The sequence below is a fragment of the Antechinus flavipes genome, chromosome 2, assembly GCF_016432865.1.
Source record: "Antechinus flavipes isolate AdamAnt ecotype Samford, QLD, Australia chromosome 2, AdamAnt_v2, whole genome shotgun sequence".
Lineage (NCBI taxonomy): Eukaryota > Metazoa > Chordata > Mammalia > Dasyuromorphia > Dasyuridae > Antechinus > Antechinus flavipes.
Genome location: NC_067399.1, coordinates 258,229,300 through 258,243,849, shown reverse-complemented (window position 1 = coordinate 258,243,849; position 14,550 = coordinate 258,229,300). Strand labels below are relative to the sequence as shown.

At 33.0% G+C, this 14,550-nt stretch overlaps 1 protein-coding gene across 9 annotated transcripts in view; it reads left to right on the top strand.

Moving 5' to 3' along the window:
- Nucleotides 1-14,550, top strand: part of EHMT1 (euchromatic histone lysine methyltransferase 1) — a 281,129-nt gene that overhangs the window by 155,829 nt on the left and 110,750 nt on the right. For 7 of the 9 annotated variants that reach the window (XM_051976841.1, XM_051976843.1, XM_051976840.1 and 4 more), the window contains 3 exons: nt 273-393; nt 3,221-3,352; nt 12,786-12,931. In XM_051976841.1, coding sequence (XP_051832801.1) covers nt 273-393; nt 3,221-3,352; nt 12,786-12,931 — 399 coding nt within the window. The remainder of the gene's footprint in view (nt 1-272; nt 394-3,220; nt 3,353-12,785; nt 12,932-14,550) is intronic. The other 2 variants (XM_051976845.1, XM_051976844.1) reach the window with 1 other exon arrangement.

Genomic DNA, 14,550 nt, shown 5'->3' with positions numbered 1-14,550 from the left:
TGGCTCTACAAATACTAGATTTGGAGCAATATTGATCTATATTAAAGATATAAACATTGCATACAGTTAGTTTCAAGTCCTTGACTCAGAAAGACTTTTGAGAAATAGAGATTTAAAGGGTTTATTTTAAGAGAAAGGATTCAGCAGGTTGTTTTTTTTTTTTTTTTTGGAAGTGAGGGTTGGGGTAGATTGGGGAGCAGGGATCAAACTTGTTAGGGTCATTTTGCTTCTCACACTTTATTTTGCTTGCACATTCTCTTTTGATTCTTCAGAGTTCAGAATCTAGCATTAAGAAGAAACTTCTGAAACGGAAAGGAAAGATAGACAGCCCATGGATTAAACCAACCAGGAAAAGGAGGAGGAGGAATAAAAAGAAACCAAGCAGTGTCTTAGGTATACTTTATTTAAAGTTTGTATTTAAGAAACTGAAATGAACCTAAGTGGTGATTGTTTAGCTAATCTTTATGTATTGACTATGTATTATAAAAGTAAATTATCTTCTCTTAAAAGTCATTATAAAAAGAAAGATTATTTAATTACTGCAAGGAAGTCCAAGTATATTCATAATTATTTCTATAGAAATTTGAAGAATGGACTCTAAAAGAAATCTTTTTCTTACAATATTAAGTCAGATACAAAAAAGAACCTTTTCAGGACATGTTCTTTTGTCTACTTATCAGTTAAAATTTAGTACTGGAATATTTCTAAGGTTTTAAAGCATTCATAGATAACTTTTCACGAACTGCTCCAGGGTAGAGAGCAAGTAAAATTGCCCATATCATCCCTGCTGCACTTGTCTTCCCCAGTTGGATGGGATTGTCAATCTACTTTCCTTTTGCAGTGGGAAGAGGTTGAAAAGGCTTGTAAACATATATGATGAAGTTTTTTTTTTTTTTTTTTTACAAGATGTTTTTATAGGAAAGCTTACATTCTTTCCTGTGGATACATTTAGCCCAGCTTACCACATTTCTTGTCTGTACCTCCTATCACTCACTGATCATCTTGTTCAGAAAAAGAAAGCATGTCAGAAAGGCTTCTGCTGGTACCTACCTAGGTATACTGCCCTAATAGTGATTCTTCATAATACATGTCTTAACCTTGTACAGTGGATATGTTGTCCTCCTTAGCTTTTAACATCTATTGTATGTCTATGCATTAGAAGATTCTTTTCCCTTATCCTTCTATTCCAATGGATGTTAATAAAAGGGCTATTTTTATTTCATCTTTTCCATCTGCTCATCCCTCCATGTAAATTTAGAAAGAGGTCATAATATAAAACTAATAATACTTATTTATATGGTACTTTTAAGGTTTGTAGAGGAATTTATGTTACCCAATTTCATCAGTATAATGCTTTTCATGCTACAAGCATTTAATGTCTTGGTTTGAGTCAGTAATATTTTTGCTTATTTTTTAGGGTCCTATTAATGATTTGTACTACAAGAACTATGTTCAGTGTGAAGTGTTTACTTTTATTTAAATTTACGGATTTCATATCCTGTGCATTTATATATTCAGTATTGTGTGTGTAAAATATTCTTTGGGGACTATTGCTTCTAATTTAGAAGTAAATTTGCAGAGTAATTACAGTAAATTAACTTGTTTTAACATGATAGTATCAAGAAATGCTTTAGAAGTATTACTGGGAGTTCCAGTGCATCATGTTATTCATTTTCTTAGAATTGTCACTACCAGAAGACACTAGGCTATGTGGCTGAATCTCCTTTTTGGCACTTGTGCACTCATTCCTTCTCACTAGGACTTTCTGTCAAGGTTCATACTCTCTTTAGCTGTTGATATTTTCTTACATGATATAGATTCGACTTATTTGTAGGATTCAAGGCAAAAGATTGCTGTTTTTGGAGTGTAGTTTTCTTCTATCATATAGGGCTTTTGAGTTTGAAAACATACTCTATTTTCCTTTCATAGAAGTAGAAAATGATTTATTTATGCTTTGAATAAGCATAAGATTATAACCTTTCTTAGTGTGGAGCATATATGCCTGTGAAAAGCATTTTTAATATGTACACCTCTTTTCTGTTAGGTGGTTGGATTGTCATTGACACTACATACATAATGGAGATACAAAGCCTACAAATATACTTTTTTGTTAGTAGTAGTTCTGAATTATTTTTCTTCTTTGGAACAGTTAGTTGATTGGTATTTTATAAATTAATCTACTTCATTCTCTTCTCTGCATTTATGGACATTTAATTTGTTTATTTCTTATCTTGTGAATTTATATTTACCAAAATCCTACTGACTGGCTTTTTCTACCCAGAAAAAATTCATTTGAGTCTAGTCTACCTTGTCTTTCTTAATTACTAAGACTACAGTGATGGGTATCTTTATTTCTTCCCTTTCTTGTAAGCTATTCTAATTCCATGGAAACAGATTTGGTTCTTTTTGATCCGTATAGAGAAATATCACTTTTGGATACTTAACTGAGGTCTTTTAGCTCTAAAGTAGGAAAATTTTGTGTTTCAGAATGTGATTTTCAGTAAATATAACCTCTTAAATGTCTTGGAATTCGGAGTGGGGTGGGTGTTGTAGGAGGGAGTCTTCTTTCATATTCCCATTGCTGGTCTTATCTCCTTCTCTCAGTGATGTGCTTTCTAAGCTGACCTCTTATGTCAGATGAATAGTAAGACGCCCCCTCTCACCATCCCTATTCTTTTTTCCATAAAATGATTATGATTTCATCTGATGCAAGGATTTTTGATTGGTCTGCAACTTTGAGGTTTTGATCCAGCTGCATTTATTCCTTATTATTATGAAGCTGGAAGCTGCTTTTATTAACTACAAGCCTTGACCTTCAAAATCCAAAAGTCAAGTAGTTTTTTTTTTTCTTTTAAAAAATTTCTTACAAAAGTTTAAGTGGTCTAGATTCCTCCCGATTTACCCTATTATGTGATTACATCATCTAGCTGGTATAGTTGCAGTGAAAGGTATTCTGCATGTCAGTGCTTATATTTTTTCCCTTAATTTTCTTTTTGCATATTTTAATGAAATGGAAAATTTGCACATCTGTTTTAGAAAAGAAATGAGTAAATAGTATGCTCAGATATTTTATAGTATTTTACGTATTTATGTGGATTTTAATAGACTATTGTGACCATGGCCTTTGTACTGCTTTACTAATAATGGATGTGGCCTGCGTGTATACGCAATGTTTGATTTTATGAATATGTGCATATATGTACATGCATTTTATATATAGGTACTGAAACATACAAATCATCTTTGGGAAGCACAGGACAAGCTGGTCAGGAAAATAGTATGGACTATATGGAGGTTTCTCTGGATTCCCTGGATCTCCGAGTAAAGGGAATTTTATCTTCACAATCAGAAGGTGAGTGTCAGCTTTCTAAATATGGCCATGTACCATTTTGGCTCTTTGTTTGCCTAGTTTCTTCTCTATTAAGACGATGCCCCCTGGTGGATATTAATAGGAGGATTTGATGAGAGTCATCTCTAAAAGGTGAATGAACAGGGAGAGACATAGTATAAAGCCTATTTTCTCTATTCACTATAAGCTCCAATTGAGTAATCCCAAATTAAAGGTAACTGAGAAGGATCTCATTGAAGCACACGCATTTCAACCAAGATTAGACAGTGTCTTCATAATGTCCTATAGTTTCATAGTATAAAGATTTACATTTTAATTTAATATCTCAAAATAACAGTTTTTAAATTGAGAATATGTCAGTAGATGCCTCATCAGGTGCCATTTTGGGCTCCATGACTGTAATCCCATGTTTGTATCATTAATTGGATCAAATACATTTTATTGACATTGCAGAGTTTAAATAGTGCTAAATCCTTAAGTGTGCTCTGCTTTAGAAGACATGTGCATTGATAATACAAGCCTTTGTTTAGACATATTCTATAATACAGTACCACTGTAATTGTTCTTGTTAATATAACAGTACATACATAAATAAAAACCCTATTAAACTTCAGATGTACCCTGTAATATAGATAGACAGAGAGACGACCTTATTAATGTTTTTTAGTAGAGTAAACTGTATTCAGACATACTCTACAGTATAAGATTTCTTTTGATGGTTAATATGATATTTTTTTTAATAGTATTTGTGGACAGTGGCACATATGTTGAAGTGACATAAACTGTGGGCCTTCAACATATTTCACTATATATATTGCTAGTGATGCTAATTTCTATTTAATCAAGATTCTGTCACAATATAATAAATTCAGCTTTGTTAAAGAGATCTCAATAGTCAGTCATCTAGTGTATTCCAGACTTTAATTTTGCACTCCAAAATGTGTTTATTTACTTTTTAAAATATTATATGCATTCTATACTAATAATTGTGCACATTATAAAACATATAAAAGTTGATGTTTTAAAAGGATGCGATAAATATGAAATGATATTTGATATTAGAGTTAATAGAAACTGCCTGAATTTATTGAATTAAGGATTGGTCAGATGAGATGTGAACTTTAGGAAAAAATGCTTTGGCAGAAGCCTTGAGTCCTAACTTAGTTGACTATATAAATGGAGAGAAGAACACAGATAGGAGAGAAGATAAGATTTGGGAGTTTTTACTGTATATGTGGATTGAGGTGACACAGAGATTATGAATGTGGTTAACTAACTGGTAGGATGGTAGTGTCCTTGACAGTTTTGAGCCAACTTTCTACCCATTAGGCAGACCTGTTAAAATAGGAAATTATTTTAGTTTGGCATGGCCTTCTTTTAATGAAGCAATGCTGCTGGTTTTATGTGTTCACAAGTTCCTTTCCTAGATGTTAACTAACTGTTCTTTTATTACTATGTCCTAGAATATTGCAAGAAGTTTTAAGTCAAACACATCACTGTTGTTGTTATTCTTAAACTGGGATAACATTTTTTCCTTCTCCAGTTTTGTAGAGTTTCTCTTATTCTCTACGCTCTGCTAGAGATTCCTGATCTCAGTGGCTCAGCAATCATATCTGCTTTGTTTTTCAGTATCTGAGGATATAGTTCATATAGACCAGGTGACTTAAACTCATCATGGGTAGCTGTTTTAACCTAAATCTAATAGTGCCATAGATAGATGATGATGATGATGTCATTATTACTATTATCTCTTTACTTAGCTTTAACTATTAGCCATTATTATTTTATCCTTTACGCTTTGCAGGTTTTTTCCTTGCAAGAGAACATATAAGTAAAATTAGACTTGAGAACAGTGCCTCTTCTTCTCTGTTAGCAATTTTCATTGTCCCATTTACCCTGAATATGGATCTAACCTCTTTCTTCATTCTCTTCTTTTCAAATATAGATTTTTTTTAAATCAAAATTTTTTATTTTTTTTCTTGGCTTTCCTCTTTGTCCTTAGCATTCCCAGCACTATTCAATTCTTGTATATCTGTTGAACTCTTAATAATACCTCCTTTGCCCTTTTTTTTTGTATTTTTTTTTTTTTTTGGTTGGAATTGTTTCACTTTGTGTCTTCAGCATTTCATTCTTGGAAACTTCTTATTCCTTTTTACTGATCTTACTCTGAAATTTTAAATCATGGGATTCTAGCCATGATTTTTGTGAATACTTTGAAACCTTTTCTCTGAAAATCCAGAATGTGTGATATGACTGTTGTTAGCTTTCTTGAAATCCACTATCAAATATCTGTGATAGATTAACATGCATTGGACTTGGACTTATAATCAGTTTCTCTTATTAGTAAGAATAAGATCCTAACTAGATTTTCCCCTTCTCTGATTCCTCTGTCTTTTGATGGGTAAAATCATCATTAAGTTAGGAACATATCTGTTCTTCTTTTGCCAGAAAAAGTTCCAGCAGATGTTTGCAAAATTGAAATCTCTCATCACTCTGAATCAAGCTCAAAATTTGTTCCTAAATTCCTCTTCTATTTTTTTTTTTTCTCTCTAGGTAGTCGGTTGTATTACTCCTATTTCTGCCTCAGTAAATCTTCATTCAGATGCTGTCTGTTATTTCTTTGTATTGGTAATATCTGGACAAAGTTATCTCATTTCACTTAATTTATCCTGTTTCTTATGAATAAGGCACACATTTTTATAGACTTATTCCACTCACAGATTTCATTTTACCTAAGTCTCAGTGATAATGATGAGATCAAATTTGCCTCTTTTTGTTAATATCTTTAGTTCATCTCATTTGAATTGATTATTTGAATTGATCACTGGAGAGCTAATATTGGGAATCCTTGACCATACCCACAGAGTCAGATTCTAGAGTTGATCAGACTTTTTGATCTTTTCAGACTTATCTCTGATTTTATGCAATCATTTTAGAAAAGTTATTCGAGTTGTGTCTGCATCAAGTTTCTCATAGGTGAACTCTTTCTTACCCTTTGAGGATAGAACTGGATCTGTTATTTCTTTGGTTAGAGAACTCTTAATTAGTAGAGAACTACTAATGAAGACTGGCAGCTAACTACTCTATAACTTAGGGTCTTACCAGTGTTCTGGGGTTCAAAGATAAGATAAATTTCTCAGGCTTCCAATTCACAGTAAATGTCAGAAGTGCGACTTAAACTAATCTTAATTTCAAGGACAATTATATAGCATGCCACATGCTCTCTAATAATAATATCATTCAGAAATAACAAATGATTGATAAGGATCTTGTGAGTGTTATATTATGATTTTTATTCTTAAAGAATCTTTGTGAAATATAGCAGAAAATGTTAGGTCTTATCATTAATATCGCTGATTTCACAAGTAACATTTTTATGTGACTCCATATGTATTTTAACAGTTATTTGATGAGTTATCACTTTAAAGGCTTTAAAATAACTTGCTTTTAAAATGCTTTTGAATTTTTAAAAATTATATTTTAAGTCATATATCAAAATAAAAACTCCTTAATAGGACCTAAATCTGTCAGCAAGCTTATAGGAAGCAAAATTCTATTTGTCTCCTGAACTTTCTCAAATACCTTTACTGCTTGCCCCAGATCTGGATGCAGTAAATGGAACCATGACCCATAGAACAAACATTGCTGCTCTATTCTATGCAGCTCACCAAATCACAAAAGAAAAGACTATCTAGTACAACTTATACATGAAAAAAATCACCACTACAATAAGATGTAGATTTAATAAAAAGAAAATAAGTTTTTTTCCTTTCAGATTATTTTTGGGCAAATAGCCAGATACTCAAATTGCATAATACAGAAAATTTTCTAGTCCTGCTTTGCATATAATTCATAGTGTTACTTTAAGTAAATCAGCTGTTCTCTCTAGTCTTTAGTTTATCCATCCATACAAGGAGAAATGACAGTATGGGGAGGTGTCCCTACCAGTTTGGCATTTTAAGATTATTTGATATTAAATGGGGTGAAAGCAAAGGCTTTAGAGCAGGGATTCTTCCATCTTTTTTGTGACTTGAACGACTGGCATTTTGAACCCCATTAAGATAATATATTTAAATACATAAAATAGAATGCATAGAATTAGAAAAGGAAACCAATTTGAAATACAGTTATCAAGTTATTTGTAAAACACAAGACCTAAGTTTACTCCAATTTAGAATCCTCTTTCCTGTCTCATTTCTAAGGTATAACCTACACACATTCATATACAAGTATTATATATGTATGTGTATACACATATGTAATTCTACATTATAAAAATAAGACCCATTCCCTATTTGGCAAATTATCAAAATATATGTGGAATCAGTTTTTGAAGGAAGAAATCCAATTAATGGTGATATGAAAAAATGTTCCAAATTACTAATTAGGAAAATGCAGATTAAATCAACCCTCAGTTCTATCTCATATCTATCAGATTGGCACAATTGACCAAAAAAAGGATACACAAATTTTAAGAGTTTTAGGGGAAAAGATTGACCAATGTACTGTTGAACTCTGGAACTCTGAATTGGCATGATCATTCTTGAAAGCAACTTGGAATTATTACTAAAAAGTTATGTTATGCATATTTTTGATCTAATAATTCCATTACTAAACCATCCAAAGAGATCAAAGAAAATCAAAAAGAAACCTATATATACAAAAATATAGCAGCTTTTTTGGAGGGGATTGCAAAGAATTGGAAATTAAGGGGAAGTGCATATCGTTTTTGGAAAGGCTGGATAAAAATACTATATATGAATTAATGAAATACTGACAGGAGGGAACAATATTAAAGAAAGTTGGGAGCACTTAAATGAATTGATACAGAGTGAAGTGAGCAGAATTGGGAATCGATAAAAGTAAAGACAAATAACTTTAAAAATCTTAAGAACTCTGATCAATACAATGCCCCCATACAGTTTCACCAGGTTCATGCTTATTTACCTACTGACAAAAATAAGTAATGGACTTTCTATAAATTGATAAATATATATCTTGGACATGGCCAATTGAATGTTTCTTTACAGTCAAGTGTGTGGCTGTTCTTGAGGATTGGATTCCAATTTGAAGATGTTAGTGAGAGGGACAAATAATCTTTCTGAAATGGGAACATCTCAGTTATTTCTCAGTCTTAGCTTTGAATCAAAAAAATACATGAAGAATAACATACACCTAGGGGCAGCTAGTATCCCTGAAGTCAGGAGGACCTGAGTTCAAATCTAATCTCAGATACTTAATACTTCCTAGCTGTGTGATCCTGGGCAAGTCAATTAACCCCAGTTGCCTCAGCAAAAAAGAAAAGAATAACACACACAGATAATCAAGTAATACAGATAAATAAAACTTCTTATCTAAACCTTCTCTTCAGTATTTATGATGTTCAAGAGAATCCCAATTGCTTGTCAACTAACTAGCAGTGTAACTTTGTTTGCTTATTTATTAAAGGACAGAAGCATCTTGGTAAAGTGGAAGAGGTCATAGGGAACATCATTCTCCCAGAGTTCCTAGCCTTCCTCTGACTGTGACTTTGGGCAAGTCATTTACTCTCCTTGGCCTCAGCTAGGTGCTTCGGTGGACTTCTGGACTTAGAGTCAGTTCAAATCAAACCTCTGAGACCAAAGAGCCTTGTCACTTAACTGCTACATGCCTTAAAATTTCTGTGTCTGTAAGATGGGAATAATAATGGTTAATAATGGTTTCTATCTCCCAGGGTTGTTGCAGGATTAAGTGAGATATCACACACTCACACACTCACTCTCTCTCTCTCTCTCTCTCTCTCTCTCTCTCTCTCTCTCTCTCTCTGAATGTAAAAACAAACCACTATATAAATGCTAGCTATCACTAATAATAATTTTAATGATAACAGTTATTATTTCTATATTTTTATCTCTAAAATGAAGTTGGTTGGATTAGATTATCTTCTGGTAACCTTCTTTTGATCCTATGAAAAATGGTTTATTAGGTGAAAATTAACACTAACATTCTCTCATTCATTCAGCAAACATTTGTCACGTGCCTATTCTATTTGGATTTCTATGCTGAAAGCACCAGAATAGACACTAATTAGTTGATGTGGTTTTTACACTAAGTAACCTTTAGTCTAGTAGGAAGATTAGATAAACATGTAGTAGTAGTGTGAGGACCAAAAATATGCTGTGGAAGGGATAGATTCAGGAAAAGCTTCCTGGAGGAAGTGAAGTGTCAGACTTCAAAAGAAAAGGAATTTCAACCAATGAAGAAGAGGAAGGAAATTACAGACACTGAATACTGCCTAAGAAATGGAACAGAACTGAAGAAGAATATACTAGACCTGTGTGGAGGGTAGATTGCAGTTCAAGTTCAAGCAGAGTGTGTGAGGATACTAGAAAAGAATTTAAAATTTTACTCAGTAGTCATTGACATTTTTTATTATTTTTTGTTGTGGGCTAGATGATAGTAGAATTACATTGATTCAGGCAAAGTTTATTGGCCAGATTAAAAGAGCAGTCACTAATGATTACAAACCACCTTGAAAGGAGAATGACTATCAGGTGTGTTGTAATGGGGTTTCTTTTATAAGAGTGGGTCATTCTACATGTCACTAAGGTCTCTTCCCAATGTGAAATTTTGTAATTATTTTGAGAATGCTATGACCAGATCTATATGTAAAAATACTATTTGAGTAGCATTGTAAAGGATGAAATAGAGATTAGGGTTGAAAAGATATGATAGAAATCTGACAGTAGTCTATTCAAATGGTTATGTATTAGGGGTATATTTGGGAATAGAGAGTCAGGGATGAGTGTGACACATTGGAGAGGTAGAATTAATAGTATTTGATAACTGGGGGAAAATGAGGGAGAAGAGTCATAGAAAACTTAGAGGAAAAGTAAATATAATACAGGACAAACTTTTGGGCAACATTTAAAATAAAAGGTTGGGGGCAGCTAGATGGGACAGTGGATAGAGCACTGGCCCTGATGTCAGAAAGACCTGAATTCAAATCCAGCCTCAGATACTTAACAAATGTTAAGTTACTACTGTGTGACTGTAAGCAAGTCACAACCTCAATTGCCTCATCTCCTAAGAAATAAATAAAAATAAAATAAACTGCAGAGTTGGGAATAAGATGATGTGCCAGTGAAAGGAGGGATGGATGTAGAAGCAGTTGAGAAGCAAGGTTATGGGGTATTTTTTTTTTTTAATATGGAAGAGAGAATATCTAAAAGGAATATGATCTACCAGTGTCAAGTACTTCAGATCAACCTAAAAAAATGAAGATGGAGAAAAGCCTATTTTATATGATAGAAGGTCACTGGTAATCTTTAGGACAACAACTTCACTAATGTGGTAGGAATGAATGTGAGATAACCTGTGGTTATGGAGAAAAGTCCTGGAATCATCTGTGAGAGTTTGATAGAATTTGATTAAAGCCCTGAAAAGCAGTAAAATAGTATAATGGTTTCTTTCATGGCAAAAGGAATATAAGGAATTTGAATAAATTATAGGCACTTTGAGCAGTTGGTGATATTGAGATGGAGCTTGGTTTCTTCTGCCATCCATAAACACATGTTCATATGGATCCATATACACTGAAGCATGGCCCCCTCTGCTGACAAAGACATGCTTGACATCATTAATCTAAGCCCTAGTAGAAATCCTTTATCCTTAATGCTTTTTGAGTTGGGAGGAGCGAAAGACATGCTCTACATTTAATTAAGAGAGATGTATGAGAATATTAAAAAGTGGATCTGAATATCTGAAGTAGTTATTTATCTTGATGTCCTTATCTTTGTACATATTTTATACCAAATAGAGAGGATATGAAACTTGATCATTTCTTTGATCATTGCACTTCTTGGAGAATCTCTATATAGATAGTCTACTTATATGCATACATATATACCTACATGTTGAGAGAGATGGGATTGGAAATGAAGATGCATCTATCTGCAAGGTGTTTGCTAGAACATTTGTATTACTGCTTATTTGAACCTGTAGCAGAAAACTGTATTGGTACCTGGAGTCTTCATTAATTTCTTTTCCTTAGTTGTATCCTGAATTCCTTCTTTTCCCTCAGATTATCTTGGTTTTGGGATTGGGACCATATTAATTTAAAATATTATAATTGATATTGATTTATATAATAAATATTTGATATTTGTTTGATATGATATGTTTCAGGTTTTTAAAGGGAAAAATATTAAATGAAATGAACAAGTTTTCCTATCTTTATGATTCTACAACAATGAGCAAAGTCTTCCTTTAGGATGTGCTAATGATCCTTTCAGAATTAAGGGCCATGAATCAATTTTTTTTTTTTTGTACTGCATACCCACCCACTCATATGTATGTACATAGACACACACCTATGTATGTATGTATGCATATCTTTATCTAAGGCCTTTTGTTCAGTTTTAAATAAGGAGAATTCTTAATACTTCTAGAATAGGTTGATGGAGACCTCATGCCAAAATCAGGGAATTTTTTAGAGGTCAGATCATTGCAGATAGCATCAAAGTCAGATCCAAAAATCTTTTTCCCCTCCTTTACATCTTTATTAGTAAGAGCTTCTAGTGAAGTACTGCCCACATCTACACACCCCCACCCACATTTTACTCACCCCCCACAACCCACATACACAGTTGATAATAAGAGACTACTCAGTGAATAATTGCTGATTTATCTATAAAGTTCATTGAATTATTATACAATTCTTATGACCTTTTTGCCTCCTTTTTAAAATATTTTAATTAATGGTTAGCCTTGTTTTCTGAAATACAGTTTTTAAAAAAAATTTTTTTTAATAGCTTTTTATTTACAAGTTATATGTATGGGTAATTTTACAGCACTGACAATTGCCAAACCTTTTGTTCCAGTTTTTCCCTTCCTTCTCCTCACCCCCTCCCTAGATGGCAGGATGACCTGTAGATGTTAAATATATTACAGTATAAATTAGATACACACTAAGTATACATGACCAAACCATTATTTTGCTGTACAAAAAGAATCAGACTCTGAAATATTGTACAATTAGCCTGTGAAGGAAATCAAAAATGCAGGTGGGCAAAAAATATAGGGATTGGGAATTCAATGTAATGGTTCTTAGTCATCTCCCAGAGTTCTTTCACTGGGCATAGCTGGTTCAGTTCATTACTGCTCCATTGGAACTGATTTGGTTCATCTCATTGCTGAAGATGGCCAAGTTCATCAGAATTGATCATTAATACCCTGTTCGTTTCACTCAGCATCAGTTCATATCTCTCCAGGCCTTTCTGAAATCATCCTGTTGGTCATCTGAAATATAGTTTTGAGGATGCATAATGAAAATATATATCAGTAAAAAAGCTAGTAGTAATTATATAATAGTAGATTTTTATAGTATCATTTTTATTGACCTGAAATGAGCCTGAAACAAGAAATATAATCTTAATAAATTTTTTCTTCTTTATAGGTCTATCCAATGGTCCTGAAGCAGTGGAAATTGATGGCCTTCAGGAAGTGCCTCTCTGTAGCTGTCGGATGGAAACTCCAAAAAGTCGTGAGATCACTACTTTAGCTAACAATCAGTGTATGGCCACTGAAAGTGTAGACAATGAGGTAAATTACATAGTTTTCTAACACATAAAGAAATGGAAATTGTTGACATTGGCATCAGAAAGCACAACTTTTCCTTTTTTTTTTTTAAAAGAAAAATGGGCTTTTGAAGTGTTAAATTCCTTTGTAACAACTTCAAGGGTTTTGAAAATCAGGAAAATGTCATATAGGAAAGGTTATATAATATTGAACTCCATGCAGATCCACTTAAGTAAAATTAGTTTTTGACTTCTATTATATTTTTGTAATGCCTTTCTAGTCTTCTTACATTTGCTTCCCTTCACTTGATTCAAGTGACACTGGCCTCCTTTCTTTTCCTTGAACAAAAATAGTCCATTTTTTGACTCTATGCATTTTCTTTTGTTATCCCTCATATGCCGATTGTTCTCTTTCCTCATCTCTGCCTCCTGGCTTCCCTGACTTTCTTCTGCATCCTAGCTAAAATCCCATTTTCTACTGGAATCCTTACCTAGCACCTCTTAACTCTAGTGCTTCCTCTCTTTTAGTTACTTCTGCTTTTTCCCTTTACATAGCCTGTTTGTATATATTTGTTTACTTCTTTTCTTCTCCATTAGATTGTGAATTTCTTAAGAGCAGAATCTTCTTTTGTCTTTTTTTATATCCCCAGCACTTAGCATAGTGTTTGGTATATGATAAGTATATAGTAAATGTTTATTGACTGTATTAACTTCTAAAAGGGAAAGATTTTTTAACAGCAAATTAACATTTGCTGTGTGAAAATGCATACATGAGTACTTTGTAATTTTATAAGTGAAGGCTTATGAGTATTTTTGTGAGGTTCTTATCTGTCCTATTGTCAAATCTAGAGGTGAAAGCGGGGCTTTTTTGGTTAGTTTTCTTATTTTCAATAAATTAGAAGTCTAGCTAGATATAGCTAATTTTCAATTACCTAAGTCCATATCATGCACAAATTTTTTTCTCCAGCAGCCTATACATTTTCTCCTGGTAATTTAATCTTGATTTCAGGCAGTCATTCATTTTCTCAGAACATTCAGATTATGCTATACACCACTAAATAAATGTATGGTACTTGATTCTTAAGAAATCCAAAGCTCTAGTGATTAGTTTTGTGACCTGGTAGTTATTTCCTTCCCTTTGATCAGTTCTTTTGACCACCTTCCTTTATCCCAGCTTCCCAAGATGAATTATTTAAGATTTCCTAGACTTCCCACTTCCATTTTTTTTTTTTTTGCTTTCTCTGAGCTTTCTTTGCCTCTGCTGTCTCTAAGCTTCCTCCCCAACATTGTTTTATTGTACTTTCTTTATTTCACCTTAATCTCCTAGTCAGCTTTCTGTGAATGGGAAGGATTGAAGGAGAGAGAACTAAGGAAAAAAGATAGCCAAGAGAGAAGTGATAATTTCTCTGATTCCTAAAGCTCTTCCATTTTTCTTCAGCAATTGTAAGGAGCTTGACCATGGCAATACAGGACTGGATTCTGATTGAGCCTAGTCAATTAAATATATAGCACCATATGATTTCTTTTGACTTGAATGTTTGGATTTTTGAGTCAAATCAGTAATAGCTGCTGTCGCAAAAATTTTGTCTACTTGTAGGGAAAAAAAAGTAGATACTGGAAAATTAGATTCCTGAGACACTAGTA